Raw genomic sequence first — 20,788 nt, forward strand, 5'->3', positions numbered from 1 at the left:
ACCCACCCATCCCCCCCCCACCTCCATCATCCCGCTTTCCTATTTATAAGACTGATGTACAGCCTCCCCCCTTCCCCTTCCTGTCTCTTCCCCACCGTTCCCTTCCCTTCGCTGCCACAAATTTATACGCATCAGTGTGTATAACATTGTTACATGTCAACGTACATCTCAGATAGTGTCCTCATGAAAACTTCTGAGATTGTTCCTTTCTGTGTCTGTGTTATTGGTGGTCCGATGGTGTGGCATTGTTGTCTTGTGGACTGCATTTCTGAAGAGTAGAAGTTTAACTGGACATGGGAATGTGAAACCGGCAGTCAGATTTGTCAGCAGTTACCTCGCGAAATCATAATCGTTTTTACACTACAACTCAGCATCAACCTGAATTCATCTCTTTAGTAATTCTTCAGATTTGCAAGTTATGTTCCTTTTTTGAAAAATCAAGATGTTTTACTGTTGATTCTGACAGTGGATAAGGAAATAATTCTCAATTTTCCAACAAAGGAGAGTGCTGGTAGTTTTGTTAATGCCGCTTAGTTGACAAAGACAGTAGCTCTTGAATGTAAGAGATTGTGTGAAAAGGGGGGTAAAACTAATACAACTTGGAAATTAACTTGCAGATTACTCTTTAGTATCAAGTTTTCTTTTGAACTGATATCAGAAATGCTGCAGTGTGTGTGTATATATGTGCGTGTGTATGTGTCTGTGGGTGTATCTCTCGGTGTGTGTATGTGTGTGTGTGTGTGTGTGTGTGTGTGTGTGTGTTTGTCTGAGTATATATAGGCCTATATATAATTATTATGTGTCTGTGCGTATGTGTGTGTGTGTTTGTCTGAGTATATATAGGCCTATATATACATATTTATTATGTGTCTGTGCGTATATGTGTGTGGACTATTTTGGCTTGATGGGCACTCTCTGTCTCTATGTATCTTCACCCAGTATCTGTAGTGAGCAGTCCCTGTGCTCGACACCTCTGGAGTTGTCATATTATTACTATTATTATTATTATTATTATTATTATTATTATTATTATTATTATTATTAATATTGTTATTATTATATTTTTATTATTGTTATTATTCTTATTATTTATTATTATTGTTATTATTATTATTGTTATTATTATTATTATTATTGTTATTATTATTATTAATATTACTTGTGCCGCTTTTTTGTTCCATGTCTTTGATCGTATGACCTTATTATCTTTTCACAGTGTATTCCGTGTGTGCGTGTGTGTGTTCAACATCTGGTGTATGTGGTCGTATGATTGTGCAGTGGGCTCTGATTATGCCTCAGCGATGTTCCCGGTACATGTATAACTTAAGGCCTGTGTAGACTATCACTATCATCGTGCAAACCGTTCCCATTCAACTTTTTGAGAACATTTTTTACTATATTATATCCGATCAGAGATCAGATAAAGTGTGTTTGTAGTTTTTAAGTATTCTGACTTATGATTGGTTAGTAGTACTATGTTTGTTGAAAGGCGAATGGTTTGCGAGCTTGTCCACACCTGGCTTTAGACTGCACTGCTGTCTGTGACATTTGTTTGTCGCTGAGAATTCACTTCTCTGTCTTACTGCTGCGGACTGTTTCTGCATTCTGTGCATTTGCAGTTTTTGTTAGCGAGTCGGCGCCTTGTGGAATGTACAATGGAAGTGTGTCATGGGATAGCGGTTAAAAATATGTCATGCAGTTAGTGCCACTTAGCGTATGGTTGAAAATTGAACAAAGGTTTGTACAAACATTATGATTGGTCAGAGATCAATTATTATAGACAACTTAAAATTGCAATTTTTTTGCATAACTTAAATTAATTTTTGAATTGGAGGAAGCCTTTATAGTAAAATATAAATTGTAAATTTTGAAACATAAACATAATATGATCTTTCTCACACACACACACACAAACACACACACTGTGGTAATCTGTACCCTCATTTCAATAACATTTTGGTTTAAAATATTTTGATTATTCTTTTGATTTTTAATTATCTTTACTTCTGAAAGAAGTTACTACTCTACAGAAAGCTAGAGTACCACACTCACTTAAGTAAGTTACAATGTCTTAATCTATTGAAAAAAAATACTGAGGATTCCAAATAGAAACCCAATTTAAATTTTTTTTTTTTAAACAAGACAAAAGAATAACTATGCTTGCTGGTATGTATCAAGGTATGAAGATGTTTCAAGACATTTAGATCACAGTTATAAAACTTTTGGAAAACCATTTAATGGTTTATTCAACTGTGATTTTAAGGCCAGAAAATCATAAGTGCTTAACTGTAGATATGGATATATTCACCTCTAACGAAAGGTCTCTTTTCTACTGTGGAAATATTTATAAGCCAGATTTTAGCAGATTTGTTCGATTTTTGCCTTTCTTCTGTATGGTTGTGCTTGCTGGTTGGTCACTTCTGGCTGGACTTTTCCCCTTGCCCAGACAATGTCCTGAGACGAACACTCCAAAAGACCTCATTTGTTGTTGTACTTTGCTGACTTGTGTGTGTGTTCCAAGTGGTCACCGGTAGATTTTGAGCAATCACTATATTATTTTATTGTTGAAGACCACCAAACTCATATTGTGTGAAACTAACCCAACCCCAATTTGTTTGTTTTTTAAAAAGTTAATTTAAAAATGTTTTTAAATTGAAATTGTCTCTTTTCTTATTGTTGTAAAATGATCAATTCAGTTATGGGGAAATGCAACAGTCTGTGTATGAACAGTAGTAGGCCGACATTGGTTTGCTGGGAAGTATTTAAGAGCTTTCACTTTCCTCCCCTTCTGGAACTTTCAAAAGTTTCCAGAATGCTCAAAAGATCAGACTAACTACCTATAGTGCCTTTGTTGACTGTTTGAATGTTTGACTTTCCGTTCCCCTTCTGTGTGATGTGTTCATCTTTTTCTTTTGCTTACAGTTTTGTAAGTTCTGCCCCCGGAAATACTACGTTACTTTTCAGATGACCGCAAAAAAAATTGCGATTTGTCCGTCGGATTGTATTTTGCCTTATACTTCGCTGTTTTGTTTTCGGAGTTTGTGGCCACTTTTTCATACAGTTAGGTAGTTTTTCATAGTAGTATCGGATTGTACAAAATTTGATATATCCACAACTTTGTGTGTTCATACCTGTACATGATCTTAGTGGTAGAAACGAGGGTTGCCTTCCTCTTTGTTCACATTCCTGGAGACCTCGGTACTTTGACAGCTCAGTGACTCCGCCATACGTCGTTTCTTAAGGTGGCTTATGGCAAAGTCTTATTATTTACCCGGTGCCCATTGGAGGATCGATTCAGTTTCTGGTGGCTTCAGTGCACACAATAAATAGACCAACTGCCCACACCGATCACCCGATGCTTGCCTTTGAAAACAAATGAGTTTGTTATTGAAGGCCATCATCAGTTTTGTCGGTTTTGACAGTTTTGACCCTCCTGTGGAGGACAATCTGACTATCCCCAAACTGACAATTCTAGCAAAACTAACAAAACCAAACCAAACTGAACCGATGATGCAAATGGGCACCCGGTATTATATACTAAGCATTTGATTTGTGAACACACAAAATCAAGTGGAGGATGAGGGTGTCAGTGGGGGGGGGGGGGAGAATGTACTTTTCCTCCCAAAAAAACATTACTAACTTCATTCTTGCAAATTGATATTGACTCTGTATCTGATCTCGAACTCGTAAGACTCTTCCGTTGGATGTATAATATTTTACTTTTCTTTTTCACATATTATCCTTCCCTCACTTTGTAGAACTGACAGTTCCTGATATTGTGAACAAAGAGTAGTCACTAACACATTACATAATCTCCCCCCCCCCCCCCTAATATATTTTTTTCATTATATTATTCTTTTTTAACCCTCATCTTTAGCCTACATTTCTGTTTGGATAGAATCTGAAGCTATTCACGCCTGGATTAGAAAGCCATGACTTGTTTTGACAGTTCCTGATATTGTGAACAAAAACTAGTCACTAACACATTAAATAATCTTTTCCCCCCTAACATATTTTTTTCTTTATATTATTCCTTTTTAAACTTCACCTGTTTGGATAGAATCAGAAGCTATTCCCACCTGGATTAGAAAGCCACTTGTTTTGACAGTACCTTTTCTTGTAACACGATAAAAACTTTGCTTGTTCAAGACATGACAATTCTACTCAGCTTTGAAAAGTAGAAAATGAAACTCATTTTGAAGTTTGTGCTATGAAAAGAATTATGTTCAAGCTGGGAACAATCAAAAGTTCAGTCAATGGAAGAGACATGGATTTAAACGTTTATTTACTGAAAATATCAGAAACAAAATAATCAGAGCTTTGAACTCTCTAATTTTGCAGTTTAGCTGACGGAGAGAAAGGGTATGGATTTTGAAGATGATAGAATGTTTTCACATGCCGAAGAGAAGATCTTTACCCCTAAGAGAGAACCAAAGTAACATGAATGAAATAGTCTGCTATCTCATTTGCATTTTGTGTGTCACAATTTTTATAAAAACAACTCTTTTTGGACGTATGGTTGATAATAAATCTGTAACTTCTGGGGAATAGGTTTGGAGCTATTGCCAGTATATCAGCAATTTGAACAAGGTGGAAAGATTATTTCATTATTTCCATTCTATTGCATTTATAACATCAGTGAACATCAAAATTCAGTTACCTTTCCAATGATACATATATGTCACTGTAATGTTTACTTTGCCATCTGTAAAAGCCATTTTTTTTTTCATCCCCTCAAAATAGTCGCAAGGTCAAAAATGATGTCCAAAGGGTTGGAAACTGCTGCTAAAAAATTACGCCCCAAAGGAGTTAACTCTTTCACTACTCCGAGCCTTGTTTTACGGCTTGCCACTTCCTACTTCAATACCACACCTACTTTTTTAATAATCAAATCTGAAGCCTCAGGCTGAAGAATGATCGTTTTTAGCAACATGTTGAGATAGGTCATTATTTCCCCTTTATTTCCGTATGTAATACATGTAGCTAATATTGAAAATTGAGCTTAAAATTCTTTAATTTGTCCGATTGTAGGCAGAATCAGAAAGTAGGTCACAGATAAGGCGCGGTCCAGGTGAGGTCTCCCCCCCCCCCCCCGGTAGTGAAAGAGTTAAGTCACTGTTTTGCACATATTTATTTTAAAAACATAACTATGAAAAAATAAAAAGGTCTAAACACCAAAATGCACCACAACTCCTATTCCCAGAATTTTCCCGCTGAACTCTTATCTTTACACAAAAGTAAAGACATTGTGATGTTGTGTTATGTTGAGTTTTGATAAATTTACTGAAACGGTGACAGGTCAGCGCAGCAGGTAGAAATACACCCTGTCGTCTTACCCTTGACTAATTTTAGAATTCTCGTTACCTTTCGCAGTGGTAGCACGAGATGACTTGGGCTCTCGACAGCGTCACCCTTCAGCAGCTGACAAACTAGAAGTACCGGAGGTCGGTGGCTCAGGTCAGAGGTCAAGATCACCATCTCGAGAAGGTTCTGCCAAAAACTCAAGGCCACGGTCTAGGTCACCTGGAAATATTAGAGTCACAGATGCTTCCAGATCACTCTCTCCCCCAGAGCTCAGGTGAAATTTTGCTTATTGTTGCTTCTGATATTTCTACTTTACAATCCTCTATTCGTATCTGATACTTCTACTTTGTCCTCTTGTTTGTCTCTGATTTTTCTTCTTTATACTCTTGTTTATTTCAGATACTTCTTCTTTATATTCCTGTTTATTTCAGATACTTCTTCTTTATATTCCTGTTTATTTCAGATACTTCTTCTTTATATTCCTGTTTATTTCAGATACTTCTTCTTTATATTCCTGTTTATTTCAGATACTTTTTGTTTATGATCCTGTTTGTTTCTGATTTTTTTACTTTTCACTCCTGTTTCTGATATTTCTACTTGATACTTAGGCGGATAAAAAAGCGTAATTGAAGTTGCAAAGTACATGTATCTTAAAAATTGTTAATGTTAATAAATTATATGAACCTCAGATTTCCCCTTGGAATATTCTTCTTGTCTTTGAATGCAGGATTTCAGCCTCCACAGCCCCATTTCTGGAAGGCACAGGGGTAGTAGTCAGCTTCTGTTATGTTTTACATTCAGCTCTGAAACTACAGTTCTTTCTAGGTCCTGAATGCGATCAAACTTTTGTTCTTTGAAGGCTCAGAACTTTTGAACAGCGTACTGACGATTTCCACGTTCTATAACTTTTGTCCTTGTACTTCCAGGGCTGTTCCATCGGGAACGTCACAGCGGTCCTTCCCTCCTGCATCGTCACGATCTCTCGGGGGAACTCCAACCAGCACTCCTTCCCCGAAGAAACGCCAACTACCCGCCATTCCATTAGACGCTCAGAAAGCCAGTCGAGACAGAGGTATATCATCATCATTATTGTCATCGTCATCATCATCATCATCATCATCATCATCATCATCATCCTCATCATCATCATCATCATCATCATCATCATCATCATCATCATCATCATCCTCATCATCCTCATCATCATCATCATCATCATCATCATCATCAATGCCTTTTACCCCTGGCAGGGTATAAGCCACTTGCAAGCTCCTTCCATTTATCTCTGTTCTGGGCCATCCTTCCTAGCTCATTCCCAGTGAGCTTCATCTCTCTCACGTCCCTTTCCACGCATCTCCTCCATGTTTCCCGTGGCCTACCCCTGCCTTGTGCTCCCTGTAGGTTCCATGCAGCGACTGTCTTGTGATGTTTTTGCTGGGCTCTCTGAAGATGTGTCCTACCCATCTCTACTTTTTTAGTCCTATTTCTATTTCTATATCCTTTTGTCCTGTCCTTTCCCACAGCTCTTCATTTCGCATTCTATCCTCCCACTTAAGTCTTAGAATACTCCTCATACATCTATTGATGACTGAGGTATAGCTATGCCAGAATTTGTATTTTCTAGAGAGCTGCAGTAAAAAAGTTATGAGAAGTGTACCAGCCAAATATACAAAGGGACCTCAATAATTGTGAGGCACGGAGGTGAAATCAGGCGCTCATCAAAATAATGAAACCACAGAAATCGGCATTTTTTGGACAATGGACGATTTTTCCTTATTTTCTTTTTTTGGCTCCTCACCATTTATGTCCATTGGAAAACACATTTTAGCGTGGAGTTTTGTAAAAAACATTTATTAAAGGTACAAAAAAAGTAAATTTTCAGTTTCCCAGGACTCTCAGTTTATGGAAGTTATCAAACTTTGGCGGCCATTTTCTCGTTAATTTTACCTCTGAAACCAGAATAATTATTATTATCTATTATTATTTTCTATTATCATTTATCTATTATTATTATCTATAATTATTATCCTTTATTATTATTATAATCTATTATCACTTATCTATTATTATAATCCAGTATCATTTATCTACTACTATAATCCAGTATCATTTATCTACTTCTATAATCTATTATCATTATCTATTATTATAATCTATCATCATTTATCTATCATTATAATCCATTATCATTTAATCTATTATCATTTATCTATCATTATAATCCATTATCATTTAATCTATCATCATTTATCTATCATTATAATCCATTATCATTTAATCTATTATCATTTATCTATCATTATAATCCATTATCATTTAATCTATCATCATTTATCTATCATTATAATCCATTATCATTTAATCTATTATCATTTATCTATCATTATAATCCATTATCATTTAATCTATTATCATTTATCTATTATTATAATCCATTATCATTGATCTATTATTATAATCCATTATCATTTATCTATTATTATAATCCATTATCATTGATCTATTATTATAATCCATTATCACTATTTCCCCCTCAGTGACCCAAGACCTGGAAGAGCGGGCCCGGATAATGAAAATGAAGATGAAGCTGGCTCAACAGGGTCAAGGGGGAGGAATCCCGCACCCGGAGAGCGACTCTCGCCTTACCCGCCGTCGAGACCGCCACGACGGCAGCGACCGCATGCACGACCGCAGCATCTCACACGACCGCGTGGAGAGGATGAGGGAGAGGGCCATGGAGAGGAACTACGAGCGAGGCAGGGACCATGACAGAGGGCACCGGACCAGGAGGAACAAAGGTCAGAAATATAGTAATGGTAATAGTAATAGTAATAATCATAATCATAATATAATAATGATAATAGTAATAATAGTAGTAGTAGTAGTAGAAGTAGTAGTAGTAGTAGTAGTAGTAGTAGTAGTAGTAATAGCAATAATGATGATAATAATAATAATAATAATAATAATAATAATAATAATAATAATAATAATAATAATAATAATAAATGTAGTATTAGTAGTAATAGTAATAATAATCATAATAATCATAATAATATTAATAATAATAATAGTAATTATAATAATAATAATAGTAATAATATTAATAATGATAATAGTAATAATGATAATGATATTGATAATAATCAGAATCAGAATCATAATAATAGCTTGCCCGTCAATGTCTGACGATGACCTATAACCAATACATCCGCAATCCAAAATTGAGTCGATAGTGCCGTAAAACTCCTTCTCAATCAATCAATCATAAAACCAATATATCTGCAGACGAGAATATTGCTCCATAAAAATAAAGAATTGAAAGAATTGAAAGGTTATGATGACTTGTGGCTTCTGCAGAGGCTGATGAGACCAATCCTGGCAGAGAAAAGTGTGCCATATTTTTAACCTTTAAAGGTGCAGACAAATATAGCATCTAGTGTAGAAAAAACGGCAAACATTTGCAAGCAGGGATTTGTTAACGAAATGTTCACTTTCATGCCTGGAACCACCTAGGAGTGGGCACTTTAGAAGTGATCTTGATTGTTATTATTGTTATTATCAATATTATTATTGTTATTATTATTTTTATTATTATCATTATTATTATTATTATTTTTCTATCATTTTTATTATTTTTATTATTACTACTATCATCATTGTCATCATCATGAGCACCATTTCTTTTATTATTATTATTATTATTATTATTATTATTATTATTATTATTATTATTATTGTATGGATGTTGTGTGCTGACCACTGTATTACTTTCTTTAACTCTGTAGAGTTCAGCCCTGACATGTCGGATGACGTCGCCAGTGACGTGTCAGAGACAAGCGACATGTCGGAGGTCAGCAAGGTCAGCACCATCAGCGTCCGGTCAACCCAGTCAGAACGGCCGCGGAGAAAACTCAGGTGAGAGACTGGGCTACGTTTATACAGTAATGATCAAGTGCATTTTATAGCAGGGTTTTAGTTTTCTCTAAGTTTTTTTTTGTTGAGTTTTTTAGAGTTTTATATCGATGGTTCGGTTCAAGAAAGCCATTTGCCATGTTTTTCTAAAATCGCCTTTTTTTTTGCTTTTTCATTGCTGCAGATCTTTCTCTGTCACTTCTATCAATCTTTTTGATGGGAGGATTGGGTTGTAACTTTTAATTTTCAGTCCTATCCTCACACTACAGAAAAGCAAGAAAAAGTTTATTTTAGAAAAACATGGTGTACAGGCTGCTTGAATTGAACGGTCATTATGTAGCAAGGGTAGACAAAGTCCCCCCACCAGGGCAGTGCTACTGACTGACATTGTCTTTAGGTTATTCCCAAAGGGGGGATATAAACACATTTTTATGCACAGTAGAATTGTAAATGGACTGATTTTTCAGTGTCATGCTAATACTGTGCCGGAACAACATAGGGGGAGCTGCTGCTTTTTCTTTCCTCATCCTTTCTATCGTCATTTTCCTCTATTTCTTTTGTATGTTTGTCACTCTCTTGTGAACTTTTATTTCTGGGATGCCTTGATAGTCGAAGCAGACTTTGTGCTGTTGAGGCTAGAGAGGTGAGCAGAGTAAGTCTGATTCCCCGTTTGCACTTCTTTGTTGACATCTACCTATTGGCGCTCATGTGACCTTATGCAGATGCGAGCACCATAAAACCTTACTAACATTAAACTAAAACTCTAACCCTTTTCTTTCCTGGCAGTGAATTTGCCTCCAAGATGGAGAGCCGGACCACCATGCCTCAGCGACGACAGCAGCAGCAGCAGCAGGCTGCCAGAAGCTCCAGCAACGAGAGCCAAGGATTCGACCAGAACGACGGGAGTGTCTCAGACTCTGCCGTCACGGCCAGCGTCACGGAGGGCCGGAAACGAAGGCCGAGTATAGGCCACAAGATGGCCGCCCTGGTCGGACTGAACCGGCGAAGCAGCAGTGCCTCCCAGCTTGCAGGTGCGGGACTCAAGAAATCTGGCAGAGGCAGGCGACAACTTCACAGTTCTAGTAGCTCTAGTCTGTAGCTGGCTGGGCTTGGCGATTCTGCTTGTATAGAGGCTTCTTTTTTTGGTGGAGAGACTGCTTCCAGTTTGTGCAATGCTTCATTCTTACTTTTCAGTTGCTGTTTTGGGGTACTTGCTTCAAATGATGGTTTGATGGTTTCTTGAGGTTTCATATGGTGCAAAGACTGCTTTAAGTTTGCATAATGCTTCATTCCTACTAATCTCAGTTGCCCTTTAGGGGTGCTTGCTACTAATGATGATAATGGCTTGATGGTTTCTGGAGGTTTCATACAGTGCAAAGACTTTAAGTTTGTGCAATGCTTCATTCATACTAATCTCAGTTACCCTTTAGGGGTGCTCGCTACTAAAGATGATAATATGGCTTGATGGTTCTGTAAAACTTTGTTTGGTGAAAAATCTGCTTTAAGTTTGTGCAATGCTTCATTCTTGCTTTTCAGTTGCTCTTAAGGGGTGCTTGGTTCAAAAAATGATAATGGTTTGATGGTTCCGTGAGGTTTCATATGATGCAAAGACTGCTTTAAGTTTGCGCAATGCTTCATTCATACTTTTCAGTTGCTTTTTAGGGTGCTTGCTTCAAATGATGATGATGGCTTGATTTCTTTTTGAAGTTTTGTAAGAAGTAAAGACTGCTTGGCAGATCAAGGCCTTTGCTTCTTTGCCTTATTTTATTTGGCTGTAATTAGTTTACTGATTGGAAAGCTGTGATGGCGTAGACAGTATCCAATGCATTTTTTAAAAATTGACCGAGTGCCGTTTATAATGGATTTTTGGATATGTTTGCTTATCAGAGATAGCAGTTGCCTGGAGTTGAGTTAACTGTTTCCCTGCGCTTTTGTTATGAAAGTGATTTGTTTCATTTATTTGCATTTTTGCATTTGTCTTGTTTATTTTTATTACTGCATATCTTACCTGTGGGAACAATGTCTCGCATATTTTGTACCCTGTGGTGGGGAAGGGGTGAGAAGAAAAAAAAGACAGCTGATTTTTTTAGGGAGGTACATCTTTTATTGTAAAATAATATGTTTCCAATATTTTGACCATCTAAGTATGTAGGGCACAATTTCTGAATTAAATACTATCACAGCATTTGCTTTTAATCTGATTTCTTTTCAAGTGGGAAAACTTTCAAGGCAAACAGAAAGCAAGTTCTAAGAATGATAAATCTTTCAGATACTTTTGCTTCTGCTACAAGATTTTGTTACAAGAATTATTTTATATGATACGTAATCTTTTATATTTACGACTCTTTCATTTTTTTCAACTTAACAATAACACAAAGTGAGAGTATCATAACTGTTCAGACGTAAAGTTGATGTCGGTGTGATATAGCTTTGAACTCATGTCCTAAGGTCAAAAGATTCACATTTTTCTTCATAATTTCTTTAGACCCCCTCCTTACTTTCTATTTTACCATAATAATCTACAGAATATGCAGGGTTTCATCATTTTTGGATGCGTATATCCTAATTGTTCTTATAGACCCTTTCCCAAAAAATTTTCCTGTACACGTTGGTGCTCTAGTACGGTTTGCTCCTTATTTCCTATCAAACAGCTATCGTACTGATCTCTTCTCCTTTTTTTTTTTTTTACTCTCTTGTCAAACATCCAATCTTCGGCACTTATATGACCTGACCGTGTTTCAAATGCCGTGAAAGCTTACCAAAATAAAACAAAACACTTGTTCTTATCGTATGTCTCCGATGCTTGTCCCTCTCCCCTCGTACATGTTTGATAAGCTCGACACTCTCCTCCAGGTGGTGGCAAAAAGAGAAGCTCCTTCCAGCGGAGCGAGGAGATAGGACCAGTGGACCTCAGAGGGGGCATGTCGAAACAGGCTAGCAAAGACTCAACAGATGGCAGTATTGGCAGTATTAGTAGTGACTCTTCCAGTGTGTAAGTAATCATCATCATCATCATCATCATCATCATCATCATCATCATCATCATCATCATAATCATCACCCTTGGAGAACATTTTTTTTTCTAATATTCGAGACAAATGTTGTTACAAAATGGTTAAAAATATCCCCCCCGGGCGGTGCCACTGACTGAAGTGTCTTTAGGCCATTCCCAAAGGGGGGACATTTTTCATTCTTATGCACAGTAGAATTGTAAATGGGCTGATTCATCAATGTCATGCTCATAACTGTGCCTGAACTACAACAAGGAACTGCTGCTTTTTCTTTCCTAATCCTTACTATCGTCATTTTCCTCTACTTCTTTTGTATGTTTGTCGCACTCTTGTGACCCGCTATTTCTGTGGTGCCTTGAAAGTCGAAACAGACTTAGTGCTATTGAAGCTAGAGAGGTGAGCAGAGTACTCAGTAAGTCTGATTCCCCGTAAAGACTTCTCTGTTGACATACACCCCTTGGCGCTCATATGACCTTATGCAGTTGTGAGCGCCAAAAAACCTCTACTAAATATAATAAAAGGTTAGAAATATACGAGAAATTTTCTGTTTTATCCTCATCGGCATTGTCATGTTCATCATCATCATTATATTTTGGTTACTTGTGGATTTTTTTTTTTTTTTCATTTGTTTTAGTGTCAATTACTGATATTCTGAGACAGAATTGTTGAAACTTTTAGTCCAGCATCACCCTTCTTCTTACTGATTCTGCTCTTATCCTAACTTTTAAGTGTATTATTATTTTTATTGTTATTATTATCATGATTATTATTATTATTATTACTATTATTACTTTTTTTACTATTATTATTATTATTATTATTATTATCTTTTTTATTATTATTATCATTTTTATTATTGTTGTTATTATTATTATTATTATTATTATTATTATTATTATTATTATTATTTTATAATTAGAAATAACAGATGAGGTTAAGTTACAGAGAAACACTTAGATGTGATAATAGTCGATTGACGAGCACCTCATTTCACAGTGTCGTGACACAAATTGTGTCTGTGAGGTTGTAAAATACGGTTGCTTTTAAGGACAAGCGGGCTAACCCAGGTTTCGAGGGTTTCCAGAAATCTTGATCTAGACCAAAAGTGGGCATTGCCCTACCTATAGGAGAAGTTTGGTTTCATTGTTGTGAATATTTGTTTGGTATAGAGAAAACTCTCCTTGTCTTTTAAAGAGACTGAAAAAGGGGCAAAAACTTTTACCATCTATTTTCTCAAAACAGGATTTTTCGGGATCGCCCCCTTGTGCTTAAAAGCGACCAATACATTGTTCTTAACGTTACATTCTGTCGTCCCCTCAGATTATGGCTTCCTACGGGCATGCGCCTGGGGCCCGAGGGTCAGTTTGGCGAGTTTGTGGACGGACTGGGGCCCTCTCAACTGGTGGGTCGCCAGGTGCTGGGCGCGCCGTGCCTCGGAGAGATACAGCTGGGCTTGTACGACCGCAAGGGACACCTGGAGGTGGAGGTGATACGAGCCAGGGGTCTTATGTCAAAACCCGGGGCCAGAGTTTTGCCAGGTAAATAATATTATGTTGTGGATGATGGAACAGCAGTTATTACAAGTAAAAATAACAGTCAAACGTGTCTCAAAGGGTTGACCATTGCTGAGTAGAAAAATGTTCGTCTAAGACTTTCTCACACATAATGACAAACAGAAACAAGCAGACTTATAAGGCTGTTTGTCGTGCTAAAAAAAAGTGGATGATGAAATTGGCTGAATACAAACCCATTAAAGAACACATTTCTGTGTGGATTTTACTGATAAATGTTGATTAAAGCCAGAAGAAATGTTAACTTTCAGTTTCCACGGACTCTCAAGCTAAAGAAATAACTCAACTTTGGTGGCCATTTTCTAGCTAATTTACCTCTGAAACCAGATGACCCTCACCTCCTTCAACCACACATATCTCGACTTTTATTCAACATAAATGGATATTATTTTCACCCAAAACAAGGAAAATGGAGATGATACCATCAACTCTGTATGACCCGAAGATTGACGACATCTTGAATCCACTGCGTCGTGACTCCACATTTCTGTTCCTTTTTATGAAATTCTCTTTCCGAAGGGCTAGAACCCAAATGGCCGCTGGATCGGAAAAGTAAAGTAAAGTAAGTATGAAATTCTTATGGCATTTTACGTACTTTGTTTTGCAGCTCCGTACGTGAAGGTGTACCTCATAGAAGGAAAACACTGTGTGGAGAAGCAGAAGACGACCACAGCACGACGCACACTGGACCCTCTGTACCAGCAGCAGCTATTCTTCACAGAGCCTTACCACAACAGAATCCTTCAAGTGAGTACAAGGCAGGAAGTTGCCAGCGCCGTAATACTCTTACTAAACTAAACTAAACTAAATTCGTTAAGTGAGTCTTATGCAGTTGCGAGCGCCGTAAAACTCTTATTAAACTAAACTAACTTTATTAAGTGAGTCTTATGCAGTTGCGAGCACCGTAAAACTCTTACAAAACTAAACTAAATTTGTCAAGTGAGTCTTATGCAGTTGTGAGCGCTGTAAAACTCTTATTAAACTAAACTAACTTTATTAAGTGAATCTTATGCAGTTGAGAGTGCCGTAAAACTCTTACTTAACTAAACTAAACTAACTTCATTAAGTGAGTCTTATGCAGTTGGTCCCCAGGTATGGAACAAACTCCCATGTAAAATAAGATCTGCCCCAACAGTTTACTTTTTCAAAAAACAGCTTTTTTATTCACAAATGCATACCTGTCATAATGATGTATACTGTTATATGTATATATTATGCATGTGTATGCCAGACTGCGAGACTGAAGAAATAATGTGTGAGAATGAGAGAAAGAGTGAGAGAGAGAGAAAGAGAGAGAGAACGGAAATGTTTTTCTATCTGTAGAGAACGAATGTTTTAATGAATGTGTCTAGTTGCTCACATTTCAATTTTATTGTGACCGTTCGTGCGCACATTAAAGATCCTTTGGTGTTTTAAAATCGATAAGAAGAGGAGGCTTCTGCCGCCACCCGAGCAAATTTCAAAATTTCCTAACAACTGAAAATGTTTAATGTCCCGCGCACTCAAATAACCTTATGCAGTAGTGAGCGCCATAAAACACTTACCAAAAAAAAAAACCCACCCACCCATACAACCGGACTGACTTCACATTTTCTTGTTCAATGTTACATCTACTAATATTTTGTTTCTCCCTTTCGCCTGTTCAGGTTACAGTCTGGGGAGACTACGGACGCATGGACAAAAAGGTGTTCATGGGAGTCGCGCAGATTCTGTTGGACGATCTTGATCTAAGCAACATTGTGATTGGTTGGTACAAACTGTTCCCAACATCCTCCCTGTTTGGCCACCACTCGTCCAGCACCGGGCTGTCTCAGTCAGGCCTGGGCTCCTCCACCTCTCTGGAAACCCTCATGTCCTCGAGGACGTAGCATTTGTGGACTTTAGAGACACCAATTTTCTTTCAATTTTCTCATGTGTATATATAAATATATGTGTGTGTATGTGTGTATGTGTGTTTGTTTGTGAGTGTGTATGTGTGTGTATATATTCTGGTGGTGTAATGCCCTGACTGTGAAACTGATTGCCTCGAACATTTCTCACACGCAAAAGAAACCTTTGTGGTTTGATTTAGAAGAGTGGACCCAACAATTAGACAACAGTATTTTTTACACTGCCGTATTTTTTTTCTCGCAGAATGACTCTTGGTTTTTGTGGGTTTTTTTATTGAGGACTTGCTGATTAACCCCAGTCAAGGTTATAGAACAAAAGGCAAATTGACACATTTCTTTCAATTAAACTCTTAGAGCATACACCATGTTATGTTTTATATATATATATATATATATATATATATATATTCAGACAACTTGAACTTGTTGTGGGGTTGTAGATTTCAGCCTGATCATATTGTGTGATGGGTTTCTGCAAGATACAATAGTAATGTGTCAGACTATGTCTGAAATTTACTGCGATCTTTTCAGAGTAAAAAAGTCACAACAAGGGTGTTACATTCGTCGTTTCATCTAGACTTTTGGTTCCCCTGTCTGTCACTATGATGCTAATGAGGTACCTACAGTATTGAGTGAATGGAAATACTGATGTGTCTTTTCTCCCCGCCAGTTATTTGATTATACCACTTCTTTTTTTTTTTTCTTTTTTTGTGAGTGAAGGAGAAGGAAGGAAGGAAGGAAACTTGAAAGATAATTTGTTCATTGATACGCTGCCTGTGCCTGTGCCCTCCCCCCCTTCTCCTCCTTCTCCTCCTCCTCCTCCCCCCCCCCCACCTCTCTTGTGAGGGAAGGAGTAGGAATACAGAAATACAGTGAGGTTTACTTTTGAGAATACTGTTCCGGGAAGCAAATTTTGAATTCTGTTCATCTGTCAAGTTAGTAGGCTATATAATATAATCAGAACTTTGGGTCTTTCTTAATTTTGCCTGGATATGAGATTTTAGATGTGTGCAATGATGATAAGTCTTTACTTAGCACTTCACCTTCTATAGGAGTGTTTTTATGAAGGAAGTTTTCAATTGTCCTACTCCTACCGAAAAAGAAAATATGAAGGACATCTTAACGATTTCCTATCCGTCGCAGAAAAAAGATATGCGGAAATAAGACAATAAGTCTTCTCAAATGGGAAAATAAGCCAACTCAAAAAATATCCTCATACATGGAAGGTATTAGTCTAAGAGGGGTGGGGTTGGGGGAGGAGTGGCTAAGTAGGAGAATCATTAGATTATGGTATTGTCAGTATCCCCAGCCTTTATTCTATTGTATTTTAAAATAGACGGTGTCTGGTAACCTATTAGGATAAAATTGTGAGCTGTCTTCATCTCCCTGTTCCAAATCTAGAGGAAGGTTGAACTCACATTTTTGTGTGGCATTCTTCAACCGAGGTACCAAGCTAGAAAATAAATCAATGTAAAACATTATGATAGAGCTTGTCAGTGTTGTCACAGACTTTGAAAACTTGATGTTTTTTGCAAAATTCCTACTGAAGAAATGATATTTCATTGTGTACAGATCTCATTTCTTTGAAGCAAGTTTTTAAAATATTTTTTAATGGTCTTCTTAATTTCTTACTAGGGATTTGCATATTAATTGAAACAATATGTTATGATGTTACCTTTATAAGGTTATAGTCGTGTAAATGCATTGTATACTTTTTAGTACAGTTTGGTTAATTTCACACGATATATTAATTTTCCAGCTGAACTTCAAAACATCAAGTAATGTCTTTTTCCATAGGCCACGGCAATTTTGAAGGTTTGTCTGAACATGTAAAGTTATTATTGAGATCGCTCTTATAGTCATAATGATGGGAGTTAAAAATTTTTCCACCACTAAATATGTGTCACGACTAGGTGGAATCAGGCGCTCGTCAATTTATGGGCATGTGGAGTTATTGGTATCATCTGAAAGCGGATTCATTTGCTTTGCGTCCAACGAAATAAATATCTATTTATCTTGAATAGAACTCAAGAAATCTGCATTTGAAGGAATTGAGGCCGCATGGTTTCTGTGGTGAAATTAGAGAGGAAATGGCCACCAAAGTATAGTGACCTTCATAGCTCAAGAGTCCTTGAGAACTGCACAATTATAATATTTTTGTGCCTTTAATCAACTTTGTTTCCATAAAATCAACACGTAAGAATGTTTTTGAATGGACATACAAGAGTCTTTGAAAACTGAAAAATGACATATTTTGCACCTTTAATCAATGTTTTTCTGTAAAATTCACATGGAAATGTGTTTTTTATGGGCATAAAAGAGGTTAACTCAAAAAATAAAAATTCGATAAAATAGTAACAGAAAAATGCCTGTTTCTCGTATTTCGTTATTTAGACGAGGGCCTGATTTCACCACGCTGCCTCACATAAGTAGGTCAGTGTGACTTATTTGTTTCCATACGACAATTGAAAAGAATAAATGGGTACGGTACATACGAAGTGAAAAGTAGGTTCATGGGCAAATTTAAATACACAAGTGAGATTTTTTTGCTCCGCAACTGATTTCCTGCGTAGGCCTACACGCCCCTCCCTCCCCCTCTAATCCTCCTTCACTGTTATTAATATCTTTTCCCTCTCCTCATTTCACATCATCAAAGATAGATAGCATAGCTGTGGAAGTGACAGAATGGATGTGTTTAGAGCACCCCTGCATTTTTCTTCTTTTCTCATAGAGCAAAACTTAATTTTTCTGCGAGCATGTACTCTTCTAAAATTTAATGAGTTGAAATTAACTTTCAAAGATTGAATAATTGAAAATGATAACAACCTAATAAAGTTGAAAACTTCAAAGAGTAAAAGACATCGAAAATCCAATTAAGTATTTCATAAATTGTTGACAGGGACAAAAGAGATCTTTCACAATTATTTTAGTTCTGTCGCTGTTTTGCAGCTGTTAGATTTGTGGACAGAAGGGTGGGTATCATTTATGGAGACATAAAGGAGAAGAAAATGAATATTTCTATCTTTCTAGAAATGATGTTGTTGTCATTTTTGGCTTAAAAGGAAAAGATTTGAGCTGTGACCTCATAACTCTGGTGGCAGAGTTTCAAGCTGTGAAATACTCTATTATATTTATTGTTTCCTGCCCCCCACCTCTTGACTTCTTGTGATATACTCATTAAGCGTGATCCAGGGCCGGGCTCGCCTGTTCTTAGCTTGATCAAAACAAAAGAGCTTGGCTGTGAGAAGCAGAAACATGGACAGAAGCTGGTCTTTGCTTGTGCCACCGTAGCACTACCCTAGAATGAAAAAGTTCTATCTGTCTGCTCTGCACCTAGTTTGGACAAATTTGCCGTTGAAAAAAAATTGAGTTTCTCAACATTTTTAAGCTTTTTCGGATGCAGTTCTCTTGGAATATCTTGAAAACAGCTCTGAATAATCTTACGATTTTGGTAGAGCGGATAGAACATTCATTTAGTTTCTGACCTCATGGTCTAAGTAACTCAGAGAGACCAAAAGTGTCAGATAGAACTTTGTAATTCTAAAGTAGTGACATATCATGGGGTTTGGAGAATTTGAACGCTGTTGTTGTTGTTGTTGTTGAGGTGTACACGGAATTGTCTCCGGTATACGTCACTAGTTGTGTACCTGTATTCTGTGTCGAGTCCGCTTTCTTTTGTCTACTTCTTCTGCATTTCCTCACTAGATCTCAGAGGTAGCCAATTTTAGGTTCTTCCAGCTTACAGCGCTGTTCATATATGTAGGCATATAATGCTGGAGGGGGTGCTCTGAAAAAGCTGTGGGACCGTTGCCTTTCAGACTGCCTTATGCCATTTTTTTTAAGTCCTCAAATTCGTGGAAACAAATTTATTGTTCAGTTTTTGGTAGGAATTTGTCGTCTGCTTGAATTTTTTGCAGACAATCCCATTCTTCTTCAATTTTCAACTGACTGCAAGGTGTTTATATCGTGTGCAGCACACATATGAGAGCTGTGAGTTTTTCGTCCTTTCTAAGAAGACTGGGTGATAGATCCTACCTACCTGAGGATGGGGAGATAGGGCCGGGCGGGGGGGGGGGGGGGGGGGGGGGGAGAAACATGTAACTTTTGAGTGCTACCCTAGGGCTCCCTTTTTGTGAGTCCAGCGTCAACCCTGGAGGTAGTTCGTACGTTGACATCGCTGTGTCCCTTGACTGGCCTCCCTCTTGTCCAGTAAGTTTTGGTTTTTTTGTTACTGCCTGATGCTTCTGTTGGTCAGTTTTACAAGACTTTATTTTTGGGACACCTGCTAAATAGACATAAGGGTATTGAACATCTAGCTCTCACTGGCAAAATTGAAGGCAAACGAGGCAGGGGTAGGCCCAGAGCAACCTACTTGGGGAACCTAAACAAATGGGTAACAGGGAAAGATCATGGAAACGTAGCCTTTTTAAGAGCATCCGAGCAAAAGGAATGAATGGAGAACCTTGATCGGCGATGTCTGTCACAGATCTGGCACTGGATGATGACGATGATGATGATGACGTTGCCCGCCAGCTGTTCAGATACACTAAGCTGAAAACTTTTTTAAATTGAAATTTTTTAATTGAGGATATTGGCCGCATGTTTTTGGGATGTGTTACGTCAAACAGTTCAAACTCTGGATGTGGGGAAAAAGAAAAAAAGCAGGAAAAAAAACATAATGTTTGTTCAATTTTAAACGAATGCACCCTTTTTTTTCTTTCAATTGAAAAATGTTGCTTTTTAGCCTTAGAACAGTGTTAAACAGCTTGCTTACAATATAATCCTGCTGGGTGGGGATGATCAGTTCTGTGAGCACATAGAGAAATGAGAATCCTTTATGAGTTGAGGTATGGCTAGAAGAAAACGCTTCAGCAGTAGCATGGGTATATTAGTGTTGAGCCTCCTATACTCTACTGTTTAATCTTTTAAGTTTTTAGTTTTAGTAAGAGTTTTACGGCTCCTGCAACACAAGAAGGGCATAAAAGTGCCAACGATTAGGGGTGTTACAAGAGAGTAACGTACAGAAAAAGAAAGAAAATTTGGAGATTGGGATAATAATAGATGTTTGATAGGAAAGAAGGAGCAAACCGCATCAGAGCAC

At 37.4% G+C, this 20,788-nt stretch overlaps 1 protein-coding gene across 5 annotated transcripts in view; it reads left to right on the plus strand.

Moving 5' to 3' along the window:
- LOC101851216 (regulating synaptic membrane exocytosis protein 2) overlaps positions 1-19,034 on the plus strand; it is a gene marked incomplete at its 5' end in the record, with an annotated part of 104,424 nt that extends 85,390 nt beyond the window's left edge. For 3 of the 5 annotated variants that reach the window (XM_035971935.1, XM_035971933.1, XM_005106537.3), the window contains 9 exon segments: positions 5,374-5,578; positions 6,231-6,376; positions 7,842-8,102; positions 9,090-9,219; positions 10,003-10,274; positions 12,070-12,208; positions 13,548-13,765; positions 14,406-14,545; positions 15,445-19,034. In XM_035971935.1, coding sequence (XP_035827828.1) covers positions 5,374-5,578; positions 6,231-6,376; positions 7,842-8,102; positions 9,090-9,219; positions 10,003-10,274; positions 12,070-12,208; positions 13,548-13,765; positions 14,406-14,545; positions 15,445-15,666 — 1,733 coding nt within the window. 5 annotated transcript variants of the gene reach the window in all.
- Between the last annotated feature and the right edge of the window lie 1,754 nt (positions 19,035-20,788).

This window comes from Aplysia californica, unplaced genomic scaffold (genome assembly GCF_000002075.1).
Source record: "Aplysia californica isolate F4 #8 unplaced genomic scaffold, AplCal3.0 scaffold00541, whole genome shotgun sequence".
NCBI lineage: Eukaryota > Metazoa > Mollusca > Gastropoda > Aplysiida > Aplysiidae > Aplysia > Aplysia californica.